At 45.3% G+C, this 19291-nt stretch overlaps 1 protein-coding gene across 1 annotated transcript in view; it reads right to left on the bottom strand.

The window, feature by feature from the left end:
• Window positions 1-19291, bottom strand: part of LOC143958877 (uncharacterized) — a 72937-nt gene that overhangs the window by 31984 nt on the left and 21662 nt on the right. Inside the window, exon 2 of the mRNA XM_077467859.1 lies at window positions 13840-15391. Within this exon, the coding sequence (XP_077323985.1) occupies window positions 13840-15094 (1255 nt within the window). The 5' untranslated portion in view covers window positions 15095-15391. The remainder of the gene's footprint in view (window positions 1-13839; window positions 15392-19291) is intronic.

Here is a 19291-nt window from a genome sequence, read left to right as displayed (position 1 = left end):
AGCTGTTAATTGGATTTCTGTTTGAAATATGTATTGTTGTGTTTTTACTGGATGTCTTATCTATGCCAACGACCCCAAAGGGGAAATGCCCTCCTGCGGTGTAGAACGTATGTGTCTAAGCTTTAATAAAAATGATTCCTTTGGTTTTTACCTCAACATCGTGTCTGTGTACAATGCTTGGGGTAAAGGACTGATATCAGCTAAATCGGTGTGCTGGAAGGGTTTGGAGGGCAGGAGACACAGTTTGGCAGAGACACCCAGTCGGGGTACCAGGCAGTACCTAACAGAGATCTTCAGAGACAAGGACTTGACCTCTTGTGGGGAGGCCTTTAAGCTCCAATCTTGGACATGAAGAACCTACCAAACACTACTAGTTTACATGAAAAATTGTTAAGTTAAGAATTTGCACAAAGCAGCACATCATTAATTACCAGAAAAATTCTGACTGATCACAGAACATCTCATCTACTTGATCGCAACCCAAATTCTGAAATACTCTGATGTAGAGCATGGAGATTAAATGTCTCACCATACCACACAGCTAGACATCCCAAGGATCTGGAGGGGTAGCAATCTGTTCTAATAACTACTTTATACAAAGTCAGCAAGCAAACCTATTATAAAATAACCCAACATTAGCATATAAGCACTTACCGCATTTATCGGCGTATAACACGCGCCGGCATATAACACGCACCCCAAGTTTAGGAGGGAATTTTAAGGAAAAAAACTTTTAGGAGGGAAATTTAAGGAAAAAAAACTTACATTTAAATGCCCATCAATGCAGCCTTATCAGTGTCCATCTGAAGCCTCATAAAGTGTCATTTGCAGCCTTGTCATGCAGCCTGTCCTCATTGCAGCCTTGCCTTTTATTTTTAAAAATGGCGCCGCCGAGATGCTCTGTGTATCTCGGCGGCGCCCGGTAGTTCTTGGCCGCTTCTGCCCATCCTCGGCGGCTTTCGGCCACTCTCGGCCCTTCTCTGCGGTTTTCGGCCGCTGAAAAAGGCCGAAGGCGGCCGAAAGCCGCCGCGAAGGGCCAAAGGCGGGTGAAAGCCGCCCAGAAATCGCGGAGGATCGGCATATAACACTCACCTGCGATTTTTCCCTGATTTTAAGGGGAAAAAAAGTGCGTGTTATACACGGATAAATACGGTAATATTGTAATTTTATCATTAGACAGTATATATATATATATATATATATATTTATGGTCGGAGCCCTCCGCTGTAAGAGATATGAAAGAACACATAAACACGTCACAAGACTAACAACATAAAATAGACCTGAGTTGTGCCCTTGGTCTGCTGTAAGGTAAGCCCTGGTGAGCTGGGCAGTGAGCCCTGCTCTGCTGGGCGATATGCCAAGAGAAGGCCGCATACCTTAAGAAAGTAAATGGATGTTTCTGTAGAGAAACGTGTTTTAAGTGAAGTACTCTGAGAAGGGAAATGGGTGGGTGGGTACCTTGCACTGGAACCGACACAGACCGTTGTGGGTGGTCTGATTATATACCCTCCGGGCTCCTCCCATAATTACGGGCCACCATACTGGCCCTCTTATTTATGGTCGGAGCCCTCCGCTGTAAGAGATATGAAAGAACACATAAACACGTCACAAGACTAACAACATAAAATAGACCTGAGTTGTGCCCTTGGTCTGCTGTAAGGTAAGCCCTGGTGAGCTGGGCAGTGAGCCCTGCTCTGCTGGGCGATATGCCAAGAGAAGGCCGCAAAAGATTTGGTGTAGGGAGGTAATTATTAATTTATGTACAACAAGACACTACGGGGCAAAGTTTCTGAAGGCTCAGGACATTTCCACTTGTGGATTGGAGATGTATCGAGTAAAGCAGGTGGATTCCCGCCTGCCCATCTTTGATCGCGTGGACTGGGACCCCGTTTCGTGAGGCTGCTGATGCTGCTCCAATGCGAAAGAATGTCCAAGAAAATGACCAAGGTCCTGGCCTAATTTGCTCAAAAGGAACCTGACGTGACTAATGAACTGGTTGCTGCCTGGGGTACTAATCGAGAACGGTAGTAATGGGCTGTCCTGCGAGGGATCAAACATATGGGCCAAAAATTGATCTAGGATGGACACGGGGCACCAGGCTTTGAGAGTTTGGAAAGGTTTTATGTCAACCCCTGGGCCGGACTATTGTGTTTTGGACACGCTGAGGAGCAAGATGAAGTCTGATGGCGTGTGAGGTGGTGTCTACGTAACACTTTACAACTGGGATGGTGACAGTATTCACTGGGGCGTAAGAAGCTGTAGAAAGCCAGGTAGATGGCTGCTTGAAGGACCAGGCTGAATTTAGCCAAAAGGGGAATGTGACAGGATGAAAGACATGTCTCGGAATATGGCGCTGGTGACGGGTAGCCGTTTGATACTGATTTGGGGTCATTGCCTGTGAATACCACACAACATGGTCTTGACCGTATGGGCGGTGAACAAGACGGTTTGTTAGGATCTCATAAGGGGATGAAATACTGGATGTCAGCTGAGTGGGGTCTTAGGTATTGTGTGACAATGCCAACTGTGTGCGGTGGCATAATATGAAGACCAGGATGTGATGGAGAACTCTTGGTATTGCTCTGGGGTTTGAGGCTAGTAACCTGACATAGAACCTCTAGGCTGCCCGGTAGGCCTTCAGGGTGTTGTGAGATAGTGAAAGATTAATAAGGCAGGTAGCATCGTGAAAGTGTTGTTTGAATCCGAGGTTAGCTACGACCAGTGTGGGATAAGAGACATGGTCGGGTCGGTTCCAGGTTCCTGCAAAAAACAACGAAGCAAAGTTAACGGGTAGTGCGTCGGCCAGATTATTGCGTTTGTTTGGGATGTAGATGCATAGGACGTTAGATTGGTGCTGTGGGGATAGTGGCACCAGCCTGCGCAGGAAGGCCACGATGGCCGGCTACTAGGACCTCCTTTATTCATAATACTGGCTGTGGCTTGGTTGTCTGTGGCGAACGTCACTGTTTGTCCTGCCCAGTTGTTGCACCAGACTTGAGCTGCTGCGACAATGGGGTGGAGGTCGAACAAAGAGGAGGACTAACTGAACCCAGGAATCAAGAGGATTTCTGACGGCTATGGCCCTATAAACCCAATTTGGCCAAAATTGAGGCGAGGACCTGTGGAGGCTGTGGTGACCATGACTACCTGAGATGAAGAGAAAGATGCTGAGGGAATACACATTGGCATGCCATTCCAATTTGTGAGAAAATCGACTCTCATGGGCAGATCTGCTATAGCTGGCACATCTTAATTTAAGGATTTAGTCAGGGTCTTTGCCTGGAAGAGAAACACTAAAAGATGGGAGGTAAAAGATCCCCTTGAGTCTGGCTGCTGCCTTGGCTGAAAATGAGCAGTGATAGTCAAAGGATGGGCACCCTGCATACTTGTGACCTGCTGCGTGCAGATACGGGTCCAATTATACCCTCCTGTTGGGGTTGCTCTGCCTAGCATGTCTCTGACTGTCCCCAAGGCCCGCACAAACTCTGTGACAGTGAGCTTGCGATTAAGTAAAGGGTCTCTGGCCTTCAGGATGACGGAGACATCTCCCCGCGAATATGATTTGTTCTAGGCCAAGTTGTGTACTGCTATGAGGAGGGATGCTAAGTTAACGTCGTTGTCATCCAAGATGTCCTCCTAGATGCCCTGCTAGGACAAGGTGTGCAGGGAAGACGATGGTGCAGAAGTTGGGTGTATCTGTAAGTGAAGGTACGGGAATGACGGTGGTGACTGGAGCTGGTAGGGGCACGGCTGGGCGTACCTCCAGGGCTGTCACTCTGCTTGGACTTCGGCGACTGCTGCTGACAGTGTGGTTACCCAGGAGTGCAGCTGAGTAGTCGCAAAGAAGATAGACTGAAGTGGTGCCTGGAAGGGCTGCCACTGGCGGTGGAAACAGTAGCCTAAAGGCTTGGTTTCCTGGCTGCAGCAGGCTAGGATTTACTCCTGCGACACCGTTCTGCTATGAGCTTATTTTATTTTATTTTTTTTTTTTTTTTTTTTTTGTTATTATTTTTTTTTTTTTTTTTTTTTTTTTAATTGGTCCAAGCTCTTGTGAGACTGTAAACCGCCGCTTGCTGAGCCCGTAAAGGGTGATGGCAGGGCTGAGGCAAAGTCCTCACTGTCTGCCTGCGACATGGTGTCAACTAAAAGCAAGGGGGGGTGCGTATGTTTGAGGTAAGTTGCAAAGGTAGGAGGGGATAGTTGCGTTGGGTAGATAAGATGAAAGGCGGAAGGAAACAAGAAGAATAGGACAAGGAACGACAGACATAGTGACAGTTGGTTTGCGCTTGAGCGCTGTTGAGTGTGACTTTAGAAAACTCAAAAGAATGCGTAACAACCGAGGTGAGCCAGGAGGTGACTGGCTAGGTCACCGATAGCTCGGGTGTCAGTCTGTGCTCGGCACAGACTAATGAACCAGAGCGCCCCAGGGCGGACTGGGGTGGGTAGCTGAAGTCTGGTATACTAAGTAGGAATGTTGCGATCTGTAGTTAATTGACGTGGGTTCGGTCTACTAATGCTTGCACTGCCAGCAAGTATGGAGATTAGGCGACCTTGTCTGCGTATTGAAGGCTTGTGCTTCGAAAACAGAGTGAAGTGCACAGAAGTATGTGACAGTTGCTAACGCCTCAGGAGCAGGTCAAATTCTGTATGTGAAGTAAAAATATGTAGTGAAAGAGTGTTTAAGAGAAAGGGGGAATCCCATTGAACTACACACCGGACTTTATGCCCTAGTTGTGAAGTTGACTGGTTGGAGGCGAGAACTGAGTTGACCGGGAGCCTGTAGTAAGGTGACATGAGAATTTCGTTTTGACAATGGGGAATGCAAAGAGCTGTTTGGGGCAAAGCTGGCCCCCTGGTGAAGATGCAAGCCCTCGACAATGGGTTTTTTTTTTTTGGAAGATACTGTCCAAACCTGGTGCAGGGTGGACTAACTGGTGTACTAACTGGCCTAAAAGGGGAAAGCGACAGAGAAAACGATGAGCAGCCGTGTTGCTACTGGAGACGATGAGTGGCAGTTTGAGCCATTTGCTGAAATGCTTGCAGCGATTGCAAGGAAGCGGCCTTATTTGAATTATAAATTGAATTATGAGGTGAGAATGAATGAATGAATGAATGAGGTGAACAGCTGTGTTGCTACTGGAGACGATGAGTGGCCGTATTAAGCCATTGCAAGAAAGCAGCTTTATTTGAATCTATAAATTTAATTATAAGTGTGTAGGAATGAGGAGAGCAGCCGTTTTGCTACTAGAGATGAGTGGCCGTATTGAGCCATTGCATCGATGCTCGCAGCGATTGCAAGGAAGCAGCTTTATTTGAAAGGTGAAAGCAATGTTTGCGGATTTATAAGTGTGTAGGTATGAGGTGAACAGCAGTGTTGCTACTGGAGACGATTGGCAGTTTTGAGCCAAATGCAGAAAGACTTGCAGCGATTGCAAGAACGCAGCTTTGTTGAAAGGCGAAAGAAAGGTTATAGAGGAAATGTGATTATGTAGGAATGACCGTGCGCAATACTGAGCAAATTGGTGGAGAGAATTGTGTACGATAATGTATGGATAGACTGAGAAGGTCAAATGTAAGTACTGCTGAATTCGTACAGTCGATGTGACTAGTTTGAACTGGGCTATAGCTATGGAATAGTCTGCGAAAGATTTGACTCATTTGAGTCGGTGATGCAACAGGATTCGGCTTGGTTGCGTTTGGCAAGGACTGGAATCGTTGCGCCGACGCTGCGACTAGACTCGAATCCTCCGTAGATGCGACTGAGAGGCTCGTATATGGGATCCGACCGTATCGCTGAGGATATGGCTGGGTTCGGATTGATTGAATTGTGATGGTGGTTGAAGGGGCTGGTGATTGTCAATGATCCGAAACATAGAAGCGAAGTTGCGACTAGATTCGAAACGGCCGTAGATGCGAGGTGACTACAGGGCTCGTATGACAGATCTGTCAGTGTTGCAGATGATATGGCTGGGTTTGAATCGACTAAATGGTGATGGCGGTTGAAGGGGCTTGTGACTGCCGGGGATCCGAAACATAGAAGCGAAGTTGCGACTAGATTTCGAATCGGCCGTAGATGTGAGGTGACTACGGGGTTCGTATGACAGATCTGACCGTATTGCCGATGATATGGCTGGGTTCGAATCAACTAAATGGTGATGACGGTTGAAGGGGCTTGTAATTGCCGAGGATCCGAAACATAGAAGCGAAGTTGCGACTAGATTTCGAATCGGCCGTAGATGCGAGGTGAGTAAGGGGCTTGAATGTCGGATTTGACCGCATCGACCGTGAAGTGATCGGCTCGAGTAAACCCGCGTTGGGTAGAAAGGATGAAATACATGAAAGCTGACATAGACTTATGGTGGCGTAAGTGCGACTTTGCAAAACGAACATGATAAGGTAACTATTGGAGTTTAGAAGAGCGGTAACAACAAAGTCCTACCTGCGACAGCGAGTGTGTAGCGGTCCGAGCGTGGGACAATCGATGAAGATATACGACCGATCTCGAAGGTACAACTACGTGGACATGCAGTGAGTTGGCAGAGTCAGCCTCTGCAATGCATTTGACACGAATCAGCTCAAAAATATATGAGATGAATCTGATATAAATTGGCAGTAAGGAGTATCTGATACGAATTGGTTGTAGAGTGTATGCCATTCCTTACTGTGAAACCAAACACCTATCAACCACCCATCCCCCCCAGGCTAGTCAAGTGCAGGAAAGGCATCAGGTGGGTTTAATTACACCCCAATCAGCCACAGAAACCCATACAAACAATACCTGTTTATCTCAAAAAAGGATGAGAACAGTGAATTTTATAACCAGTGAAGCCTATGGCGAGTGATATTGGAGAACGACCAACAGCGACTCGAAGGCTTGGATCTATGAATGAATCGTACGTTTGGTAGAAAGAATTTACGAATGTACTATGCCTGTGCCGAACAATGTCGGGACATGAGTGTCAACAACTCAGAGGTAGGTTTTGCGAAAGGGGTGCAGGATAGTAAGCATGATAAGTCGCAAGTTTGCACATGATATGAAAAGATTCGGATACTACTTATCTGTGACCATGAGCGGGAACCGCCGACGAAGACCACAAATGAAGAAGCCGAAGTGCACCTACGATTGGACGCACGGATAGACGACCGTGAGGGAGCTGAGAAGAGTCGGCCCCTTGATGTGCAGTACCTTGCACTGGAACCGACACAGACCGTTGTGGGTGGTCTGATTATATACCCTCCGGGCTCCTCCCATAATTACGGGCCACCATACTGGCCCTCTTATATATATATTTTATTATATATCAAGGCTTACATAAGTGGTTCACCAAAAACAAAGAGCCACCCAGTCCAATTTATTTATCCTCCCCCCCCCCCTCATGTTTTATAAAGTATTAGAAATGTGTTATACGGACTTCTTAAAGTATTTTAATCTCCTATTTCAGTGCTGCTGCTTCCGTCAATAATATTACGTGTCAGAGATTTACTGCCCCCGGGAATCTCCTCCGTCTACTGGACCCCATAACACGTATATACAATAAAAGAGAAATTAAATATCCTACAAGAAACATTTACAATTATTGTACAAAATTACTACAATCATCAACCTGCACAGGAGAGGACGGGAGGGGGCGGTGCTACGGAATTGACACTTCCTGGGAGTAGCAACATTTGCTAGAATGTTCAGAATGGCCAGTCAATTAAAAAAAAAAAAAATACGTGGAAAGAAAAAAATGGTGCAAGTAAGTACTGAAAATGCGGGACTTTTCTGATCTTTTACCCGCCATGTTTTTACACTGATGAGGACAAGGCCTCTACGTTCAGATCTTTTGCAGTTGCACGGTGCGATTTATTTATTTTTTTCAAATTCTTTATTTCTTTTACATGAGAGTTGAGAATGATTACAACAGATTACGGTAACATCACTTCCAACGTATATGTCATACAGTAAATTCCCAATGAGAGTGACTACAACAGTTTACAGTATCATCACTTCCAACGTCGATCCTCCAACAACTTCCCAATGATTACCTCATTTTTACACGACTGTATCGCATTCTTATATCAGCCCCCATGTTATTTTATTATACATACAACCAAAAACAATCCCCTTATTAAAAGGCTTAACAAAACAACAGAGAACAAAAAATATAATAAAAAATAAAAAAGAATTCTCCCCGAACCAGGGGACCTTCTTCCTCCTCTCATCATTTACTTCTACTAGGACTTTACTTCCCTCAGCAATTTCTTCCCCTCTTCTGACTGTTTGAATGCCTCCCACGTGGCCCAACTTTTATGCCGCGTACACACGATCGGAATTCTCGTCGGAAAAAAAGCTCTGATGGTTTTCCCAGACGGAATTCGGCTCAAGCTGTCTTGCCTACACACGGTCACATCAAATTCTGATCGTTTATAACGCGGTGACGTACAACACGTACGACGTGACTAGAAAAAGGAAGTTCAATAGTCCAGTAGCCAATAGCTTCCGTCTCGTAGTTGAATCTGAGCAATGCGTGATTTTTGGCGTGTCGGAATTGCATTACACACGATCGGAATTACCGATAGAAAGTTTTTTCCATTGGGAAAATTGAGAACACGCTATCAATTTTTTGGCTGGCGGAAATTCGGACAGCTAAATTCCGATGGAGCATACCCACGGCCGCATTTTCCCGATGAAAAGCTCTCATCGGTCTTTTTCTGGCCGGAATTCCGATCGTGTGTACACGGCATTAGTAATTTGTTCCTTTCTATGTACTGTCGTAGGTATAAGATTTCCCATTATCTCTACTCTCCTTACTTTGTTGAGCCACATGGGGGGGGGGGGGGTCGTGAGTCTTTCCACCATGAGGCAATGCAGCTTTTCGCTGCATTTACAAGGTGGCTTAATCCTGAATTCTTGTATTTATTAGTTGGGATTTGTGAATACTATAATAGAAAGAAGGCCGGATCCTCTGGGATCTGGTAAATTTTTGGGTGATCCTCTGTACTTCCTGCCAGAACTGTCTAATTATTGAGCATAGCCCAAAAAAATATGCAGTAAATTCCCTTTTTCTTCACAGCCTCTCCAGCAACGGTCCGAGGAAACTGGGAAGAATTTACTGAGGGTTTGAGGGGTATAGTACCACCTTGTTAATTCAGCTCCTGGGTTTTCGTACACCTCTAGGGCTGCAACTAACGATTATTTTCATAATCGATTAGTTGGCCGATTATTGTTTCGATTAAATCGGTTAATAACCTTTAAAAAAAAAAACGTAATTTTGCAGCGATTTGCATTTTTACGTATTTTTCTGGCCAATTTGTTGTTGGGCAGATTTAAAAAAAACACAAATTGTGTTATTACATTGCTTTTCTGCAGCTTCTCCATTGCAGTATATTGAACCGAAAAACCAAAATAGCACCGGTTTGCGTTAAAAAAAAAAAAAAAAATCATGGATGTGAACATGTCCCATAGGAAACCATGTAAATGAACTGTGTTTCTGCAAAAAGCACCAAAAAACACAGGAGGTGTGACCCAGGCCTAACATAATGGGGTTATAAAAAAAAAAAAAAAAATGTACAAAAAGAGCAAATAATCGCAACTGTAATGCCGCGTACACACAGTCCGAATTTCCGGCCAGAAAAAGACCGATGAGAGCTTTTCATCGGAAAATGCGACCGTGTGTACGCTCCATCGGAATTTAGCTGTCCGAATTTCCGCCAGCCAAAAAATTGATAGCATGTTCTCAATTTTCCCGATGGAAAAAACTTTCTATCGGTAATTCCGATCATGTGTGTGCAATTCCAACACGCCAAAAATCACACATTGCTCAGATTCAACTACGAGACGGAAGCTATTGGCTACTGGACTATTGAACTTCCTTTTTCTAGTCACGTCGTACGTCACCGCGTTATAAACAATCAGGAATTTGATGTGACCCGTGTGTAGGCGAGACAGCTTGAGCCGAATTCCGCCGGGAAAACCACCAGAGCTTTTTCAGATGAGAATTCCGATCGTGTGTACGCGGCATTAGAGAGTTTCCAATCCTTCCAGGTGGCAACCTTGGCATCGGCATCTTGTAGCCTGCTTTCACAATTTGCAAGGCCCATAATCACCGGGACCAAATTTGATGCCTAAAACTTTGATTTCCTGTCAGGGGTCTGGGAAGACATCCGGAAGCTCGAAACTGTCGCCTTCCTCACCCATCCAGAAAAAACTTTGCTTTTATCCTGATTGATCTTTGAGCCGAATTCCGTCGGGAAAACCATCAGAGCTTCTTCCGATTAGAATTCCGATCGTGTGGGTTCATTTTTTTACTATGGGACAGTGAAAGTAATATTTACAGTAGCGATTTGCTCTTTTTGTACTATAAAGGGCTAATTTTAGTTTTTTTTTTAACCCCATTATGATAGTGGGCCGATTACTCGATTATGAAAATAGTAATCGATTATTTTCATAATCGATTAGTTGTTTCGGCCCTCTACACCTCGATGAATTTAATGACAGATTATATAATATTCTGACGTTGGATTGGTGTGAAAGTTTGGCCGAGATCTCTCTCCCATTTACTAAGACCTGGTATTACAAAATCTTCTGGGGGTGTTGACAATAGTGCGTACATCTCCACGATAGTACGGGGAAGGGAATTCCGCACGGTGCGATTGAAACCAAAGCACTGAGCAATAGCTGGAAAGGCATGGACTTGTGGCAGTTGACCAGCTGGGCCTAGATGATATTGTCAAAAGCAACACACAAGACAGCAGAAATTGGTAAGCACAACCCAGTTTGAAGGCCTAAGCCAACTTTGGGAGTCGCCTTCTCATTGAATAGCGACTCCTCCTTGGCTGGTGTCCTAGTCAGAGAACTGCCCCGTTGTGCTTTTGTTCATAGAGGAGATGGAGAACCTTCTTAAAAAAAAAGGTAGGAGATGTGGACTAGATGGGTTTACCCAGAACCCTCAAACTCCACTGATGTATTAGTAGTTAGCAGAACCCAGGAAGATCTTGGCTGCAGAAGCTTGGCAGCAGGCCACTCGCCTACTACCCAGTGTCTGGTACAAAGGCAGAGTTATTGATGTATTAGCTCAGGATCTGGCAATGAAGGTCAATGAGTGTATGATGCAAACATACTATGTATCCAGCCATAAACAAGAGACAGAAGAGAAGCACGAGGAAACGTAGTTGAGTCATTGGTACTTGTTCAAAACATCTAAAAAAAAAAGGTAAAATATTCTAGGCGTGTTGCCTAAATGGGACACGAGCACTAAACTCATATCCGTGACCATTTCATTTGTGGTTTGCTCACAGATTGTCGTTACTTTGGAGGTTATTTACAAAAAGGCAAATCCAATTTGCGCTACAAGTGCACTTGGAAGCAGGGCTGCTGTTAGAAATCACGGGGGGCCCCATACAGCCTACACTAAAATTATTATTAGTGGACACAAACATAACAGAGAACCTGCGTAAATGAGCCCTTTTATAATAGAACAGGGAGGAGGAAGCAATTACAGGAACAATGATGCCCTGTGTCTCTCCCTGCAGCAGCTAAAAGCTGGTGGGAGGGAGAGAAACCAGCTTTTATCTGCTGCAGAGAGCCGCACAGGGCATCTTTCTGTAATTGCTCCTCGTATCGACAACACCGATTCCTCTTGCTGTTCGGGCCCCTCTGTGTGCCGGGGCCCCCTACAGGAGGACTGGTGGTCCCCCCCCCCCTATCAGCAGCCCTGCTTGGAAGTGCAGTCACTGTAAATCAGAGGGTTAGATCTGAAATGAGGGGAAGCTCTGCTATTTATATTATCCAATCATGTGCAAACTAAAATGCTGTTTATTTTCCTTGCATGCCCCCCCCCCCCCGGATCTACAGCGACTGCAACTCCCAAGTGCACTTTGCACTTAGTGCTCATGCACAAGGACGTTTTAAAAAACTGGCTGCAAATCTAGCTCCGACGCCTGGAAAAAAATCGGCGTTAAAAAACGCGTTTTGCATTGGCGTTTTTTAGCGTTAGCGTCAAGTAGCGTTTTTTTTTTAAAGAAACACATCTCTTGGCTATAGCACTCAGAAAATATGTTACGCGTTTATGCGCCTTTTTTGCGCAATTCGTGTTTTTACAGCTCTAGCTCTGCGCCACGGAACGCACTGGTCCTGGTTTTTTTTTTTTTTTACAGCTTAAAAAACGCCTATGCCTTTTGCAGCTCAAAAAACGCCTAGGTGGGCATGAAGCCATAGACTAACATGGACAGGCGTTTTTAAGCTGCAAAAAAAGCAGGCGGTAAAAACGTCCGTGTGCATGAGGCCTTAGTGCTCATGCACACGGAGGTTTTAAAAAACTGGCTGCAAAGCTAGCTCTGACACCTGGAAAAATCAGCGTTAAAAAACGCAATTTTTACCGCGTTTTGCATTGGCGTTTTTGCGTGTTTTTTAGCGTTAAGTAACGTTTTTTTAAAGAAACACATCTCTTGGCTATAGCACTCCCAAATTTCCCACAATGCCACAGAAAACAAAGAAAATATGTTACGCGTTTATGCGCGTTTTTACAGCTCTAGCTCCGCGCCCCGGAACGCACTGGTCCTGGGTTTTTTTTTTTACAGCTTAAAAAACGCCTATGCCATTTGCAGCTCAAAAAACGCCTAGGTGGGCATGAAGCCATAGACTAACATGGACAGGCGTTTTTTAGGCCTCACGCACACGGACGTTTTTTACAGCCGCTTTTTTTAGCGCTTTTTTTTTTTTGCAGCTTAAAAACGCCTGTCCATGTTAGTCTATGGCTTCATGCCCACCTAGGCGTTTTTTGAGCTGCAAATGGCATAGGCGTTTTTTAAGCTGTAAAAAAAAAAAAAAAAAAACCCAGGACCAGTGCGTTCCGTGGCGCAGAGCTAGAGCTGCAAAAACGCGAATTGCGGAAAAACGCGCAACATATTTTCTTTGTTTTCTGTGGCATTGTGGGAAATTTGGGAGTGCTATAGCCAAGAGATGTGTTTCTTTAAAAAACGCTACTTAACGCTAAAAAACGCGCAAAAACGCCAATGCAAAACGTGGTAAAAAAATAAATCGCATTTTTAACGCTGATTTTTCTAGGTGTCAGAGCTAGCTTTGCAGACAGTTTTTTAAAACGTCCGTGTGCATGAGCACTAAGGCCTCATGCACACGGACGTTTTTACAGCCGCTTTTTTGAGGGTTTTTTTTTTTTTGCAGCTTAAAAACGCCTGTCCATGTTAGTCTATGGCTTCATGCCCACCTAGGCGTTTTTTGAGCTGCAAATGGCATAGGCGTTTTTTAAGCTGTAAAAAATAAAAAAAAATAAAAAAAAAACAGGACCAGTGCGTTCCGTGGCGCGGAGCTAGAGCTGTAAAAATGCGAATCGCGGAAAAACGCGCAACATATTTTCTTTGTTTTCTGAGTGCTATAGCCAATAGATGTGTTTCTTTAAAATAAAAACGCTACTTAACGCTAAAAAACGGCAATGCAAAACGCGGTAAAAATCGTGTTTTTAACGCCGATTTTTCCAGGCGTCTGAGCTAGCTTTGCAGCCAGTTTTTTTAAAACGTCCGTGTGCATGAGGCCTTATAGTGCAAAGTGGATTTACCTTTAGCAAATAACCCTCTTTGTCTCATAAAGTAGCATTACGTTGTTTCACTGTTCCATTAGCTTGGGGTATGGTATGGGGCAGTGATGGAGAACCTCGGCGCTCCAGATGTTTGGGAACTACATTTCCCATGATGCTCAGGCACTCTGCAGTGTAGTTGAGCATCATGGGAAATGTAGTTCCAAAACATCTGGAGTGCCAAGGTTCTCCATCACTGGTATGGGGGGGTACTGCTGAATCACCCTTAACCCTTTCAGAATTGCTTATCTGCTACACCATTAACACTCTCCTTCCTCCCAGAGTTCCCTCTCCCCGGTGTGCACCCTTTGGTGTTCGATAAGCCTCGACTTCCGCGTGAAAGCTTTAGGACACTCAGAACATGGATACGGCTTCTCTCCAGTGTGACCCCTCTGGTGTGTGCGAAGATGTGACGTTGTTGTAAAAGTTTTCTCACACTCAGAACACCGATATGGCTTCACCCCGGTGTGAACCCTCAGGTGCGTGGTCAGAGTAGACTTCACGGTAAACGTTTTATCACATTCGGGACACTGGTACGGTTTCTCTCCGGTGTGAATCCTCTGGTGTATGAGAAGATCCTCCTTCCTTTTAAAAGCTTTGTTGCATTCAGAACACGGGTACGGCGTCTCGCCGGTGTGGATTTTCTTGTGTCTGATAAGTCTTTCCTTCAGTGTAAAAGACTTGCCACATTCAGAACACCAATATGGCTTCGCTCCGATGTGAGCCGCCTGGTGCTTAATAAGATCCGACTTGTGTATAAAAGCTTTGCCACATTCGGAGCATGGACACAACTTCTCTCCGGTGTGAATCCTCTGGTGTATGGTAAGCTCAGACTTCACTCTAAAAGCTTTGTCACATTCGGGACACTGATATGGCTTCTCTCCGGTGTGAACCCTCTGGTGTGGGATAAGTTCTGACTTCTCCTTAAAAGCTTTATCACATTCAGAACACGGATATGGATATGTATTCTCTTCGGTGTGACTCCTCCAGTGTCTGGTAAGAGTCTCCGGCCTTTTATAAGCTTTGTCACATTCAGAACACCGATACGGCCTCTCTCTAGTGTGAACACTCCCATGCCTAATAAGCTCTGCCTTCAGTTTAAAGGCTTTGTCACATTCAGAGCACCGATATGGCTTATCTCCGGTGTGCATGCTCTGGTGCACGTTGAGTTGTGTCTTCAGTCTAAAAGCTTTATCACATTCAGAGCACCGATATGGCTTCTCTCCGGTGTGAACCCTCCGGTGTGTGGAAAGCTCTGACGTCAGTCGAAACGCTTTATCACATTCAGAGCACTGATTTGGCTTCTCGTCATTGTGAGCCCTCTGGTGTCTGATAAGCTCCGACGTCCGTCTGAAAGCTTTATCACATTCAGAACACGGATACGCCTTCTCTCCGGTGTGCATGCTCTGGTGTACGTCAAGCTGCGTCTTCAGTCTAAAAGCTTTACCGCATTCAGAACACCGATACGGCTTCTCCCCGGCGTAAACCTTCTGGTGTCCGATAAGCTCCGCTTCCATTGTAAAACCTTAGTCACGTTCCAGATACGATATCTTCTCTCCTGTGTGATGTCTCTTGTATGGTATGTATGGTATGTATGGGTTTGACTCTACCGTAAAGCTATTGTCACTTCCAACAATGGCTTCTCTCCTGTTGTCCTCCAAGACTGGATCAAAGTTGACATTTAGAAGACGGGTGTGACTTGTGTCCCGGGTGGATCCTCCGGTGATCTGGAGTAAAGCCTTTCAGTCTCTCAGAACATCTATAGGACTCGTCTCCAATGTGACTTCTGAAGACCAACAAACATGTCAATCCAGCTGTACAGAGATAAAGAAAAGAAAATTAAAATTATATAAATAAACTAAAATTAAAGTTTCTTCTTTGGTTTTAACTTTCATTCTTGAATATATATTTAATACATAGAAAGACTATGTACTATACAGGTGTAAATGTTTGTATGGTGTCTTAGCCCTTGTACACACGGTCGGGGAATCTGTCGGAATGTGTCCTATCAGACCGTGTCGTCGGATAATCCGACTGTGTGTGGTCTGCATCGGACTGATTCCGTCGGAATATCCGTCGGACCCAATTTTCCAACTTGTTGGAAATATTTTCCAACCAACTGGTTCGATCGGACATACTCCGATCATGTGTAGAGAATTCCGATCGGACAAAGTGCCACGCATGCTCAGATCAAATTCCTACACCAAAGCTATTGGCTACTAGCCTGAACGTAGTCCCATCGTAACGAAATTACGTCATCACGTTCTGAACGATCGGATTTTTCGACAACTTAGTCCGACCCGTGTGTATGCAACAGTTTCGGACAAGATCCGACGGACAAAATCCAACGGATTTGGTTGTCGAAATCTCCGACCGTGTGTATAGGGGCTAATAGAGGTCGCCGTATTATTCCCATTAGCTGGTATAATAGGAGCGCCTATTCCAGTTTTCTGGAGGAGAATCTCATTCTTTGGTATCATTCAAGGCACCACGCTGCACTTTCGAGCACAGGGCAGGAGAAACCAGGAGCACCGTGTTTTAGCCCAGTGAAAATTGGCTTCATGAGGATTTGGTATGACTACCCTTTCAATCACTTGCCAACCGGGGCGGATTCTGACACTTCTCTCCTACATGTAAAAATCCACATAATATTGGTTAGAAATTTACTTAGAACCCCCAAATATACACACAGTGGGGGGGGGGGGGGGGTGTGTGCTGATTGTCTCCCCTGCAGATGGTGTAATTTTGCCCGCTTACACCATGGAGTCACACACAGAGGTGGGAACATGAACACCATCCCTACAGTCACACACGGAGGTGGGAACATGAACACCATCCCTACAGTCACACACAGAGGTGGGAACATGAACACCATCCCTACAGTCACACACAGAGGTGGGAACATGAACACCATCCCTACAGTCACACACAGAGGGGGAAACGCGATGCTTTGGGGCTGTGTCTCTGCTAAAGGTACAGACTGACTTTTCCGCATTGAGGGGCCAATGGACGGGGCCATGTATTGTAAGATCTTGGAGGAGAACCTTCTTCCCTCAGCCAGAACACTGAAGATGGGTCATGGATGGGTCTTCCAGCATGACAATGACCCAAAACATACCGCCAAGGCAACAAAAGGAGTGTCTCAAAAAAAAAAAAAAAGAAGCACATTAAGGTCATGGAGTGGCCTAGCTAGTCTCCAGACCTTAATTCTATAGAAAATGTATGGAGGAGCTGAAACTTCGAGTTGCCAAACGACAGCCAAGAAACCTTAAGGATTTAGAGAAGATCTGTAAAGAAGAGTGGACCAAAATCTCCCCTGAGATGTGTGCAAACCTGATCACCACCTACAAGAAACGTCTGACCTCTGTGCTCGCCAACAAGGGTTTCTCCACCAAGTCATGTTGTTTTGCTTGGGGATCAAATACTTATTTTACTCACTGAACTGCAACTTCATTTATAACATTTGTATCTTGTGTGTTTTTTCTGGATTTTTGGTTGATATTCTGTCTCCATCACTTAAAATACACCTCTGATAAAATTATAGAACCTTCATTTCTTTGTAAGTGGGCAAAACTTACACAATCTGCAGGGGAGCAAATCAGCATTTAATATAGTATATATAAGACCGAGACAGATGTGGATCACAAATACGGGACAAGACTTACAACATAAATAGACCCAAGGTGTGGTTTTTGGTCATCTGGTAGATAAGCCAAGAAAAGGGGCCAAAATAAGCAGGTGAGGGGGAAATATCTTTATTGGCTCTAAGCTCATTGAGCAAGCTTGGAGAAGGCCAAGGCCATCTCCACTTGAGGGTTCGGAATATATCTGGTGAAGCAGGCGGACTTCCATCTGCTTAGCTTCTTAACCACATGGTCTGGTACTCCGCGCCGAGATGCAGCTGAGGCTGCGCCAATCCGGAAGGAATGTCTAGAATACCGCCTGGGGTCTAGGCCGAAGTTGAGCAGTAGGACCCTAACATGTTTGATAAACTGACTGCCAGTCAGGGGGGTTGACCAGAAAACGCAGTTAACGGGGGGGGGGGGGGCTGGAGACTGGCTGGCTAGGTGAGAGAGCAGACTGCCAAGGATGGTTACTGGGCACCAGGTGTTGCTGGTCCTGAAGAAGTTGATATCTAGTCCGGTTTGTTGTGTTTGAGACCTTAAAGGTGAAGGACATAATGGTTTGGGAAGCGAGTTAGCAGGTATCTGTACAGTACCGGACAACTGGTACTACCAGAGGTGAACTCGCTAGGTCGTAAGAAGCCATAGAAAGCCAAGTAGATGGCCGCCTGGATGACCAGGCTGGGCAAGAGCCCAAAAGGGGAACGTGCGAGGATGACGGACGTGCCCCTGAAGATATTGCTTGTGATGGGTAAGCGTTTGCCATTGGTAGCGAGCTTCTGCTTCTGAATTCCATGCAGCAGAGCTTTCACCATATGGGTGGTGAACACAGATGGCTGTAGAGGATTCTGTAAGGACAGGAAATTCTGAATACCGGCTAGGTACAGCCCGATAGTGTTATGAGCGAGAGGCAGCTGTGTATTTCAAGAAGATATGAAGGCTAGGACGCGAGTGACGTCATCTGCTGTGGTTCCAGGTCAAGCAGCTAGGAACCCGCAGTAGGTATTCCAGGCCGTGCGTTACGCCTTACGTTTGTTTCTAGACAGCGAGTGGTTGATAAGCCGGGTTGGCATTGGCAAGATGTGGCTTCAATAGTTGAGACGTAGGTGGGATACGAGTGCATGATAGGTCGGCTCCAGATACCCGCTGGAAGGAGGAGACAAAATTGAAGCGAGACAGTGCATCTGCTGAAGCATTGCACTTGCCGGGGATATGCTCACAGTAAATATTATATTGGTGATGTAATGATAATCGGTTGTGTCGCCCGGAAATGGCGCGATCTTATCGCGCCTACATCCTATTAGACGCTGTGCGTTCCAACACACAATGAAAAAGACAACTGGCACAATATAAAAGGCTGTACACAGGTATTCACATTTAATAAATGATATATATGGGATTTTAAGTTATCCATATATGGACATCACACGAGCATGTTTTTTTTACAATTATGGGGGGTAAGATATTCAAACGGAGGCATGGAACGCACGCTTGGCGGCCATCTTTGACCTCCGCAACACCGGAAGTGATACGCGGTGACACAGGTGAGGGGGAATCTGGTCTAATGGGCCTTGTAGATTATAAAATCGAGTCTGGTAGCAGTGGATGGGCACCCCAGACGATGTCTACGAGGACGAAACGCGTCGGGAGGACTCCACTGCCACCTGTTTTATAAGAAGCGCTCGGTTAAGACCACAGAAATGTGAGTTTGTTACTAAATTTTAATGGAATTACACTATATGGCCCTATGTTTCTTTCCATATATCCACTGTTTTGAAACGGGCCTCTATATATGAGGAGAGAATCTACTGTGGTTGTAAGGAATTTCCGGAGGATTGTCTCTTATGTTCAGCCCTTGCCAACTCATGTTAAATCGGGCATTCCAATAATCGGCAAATTTGAGTGGCCACGACCAATAGAAAGCTTGCAAGACCCTTAGAATATATGTTCTCTTGGGTCATAACCATCTGGTAAGCCTACATCTGTGTAGGTGGCGGTATCATCACATGGGTGTTCACATGTTTATGTTTTTGGTGATCAGAAGGCAGATTTGAAGTGTCATCTTCAGGTGGGATTTGAACATTTTTGGAC

This window comes from Lithobates pipiens, unplaced genomic scaffold (assembly GCF_037356315.1).
Source record: "Lithobates pipiens isolate NorthernLeopardFrog02 unplaced genomic scaffold, aLitPip1_a1.2 Scaffold_63, whole genome shotgun sequence".
NCBI lineage: Eukaryota > Metazoa > Chordata > Amphibia > Anura > Ranidae > Lithobates > Lithobates pipiens.
Note: the sequence above shows the minus strand (reverse complement) of the source record. Positions and strands in the feature narration are given on the sequence as shown.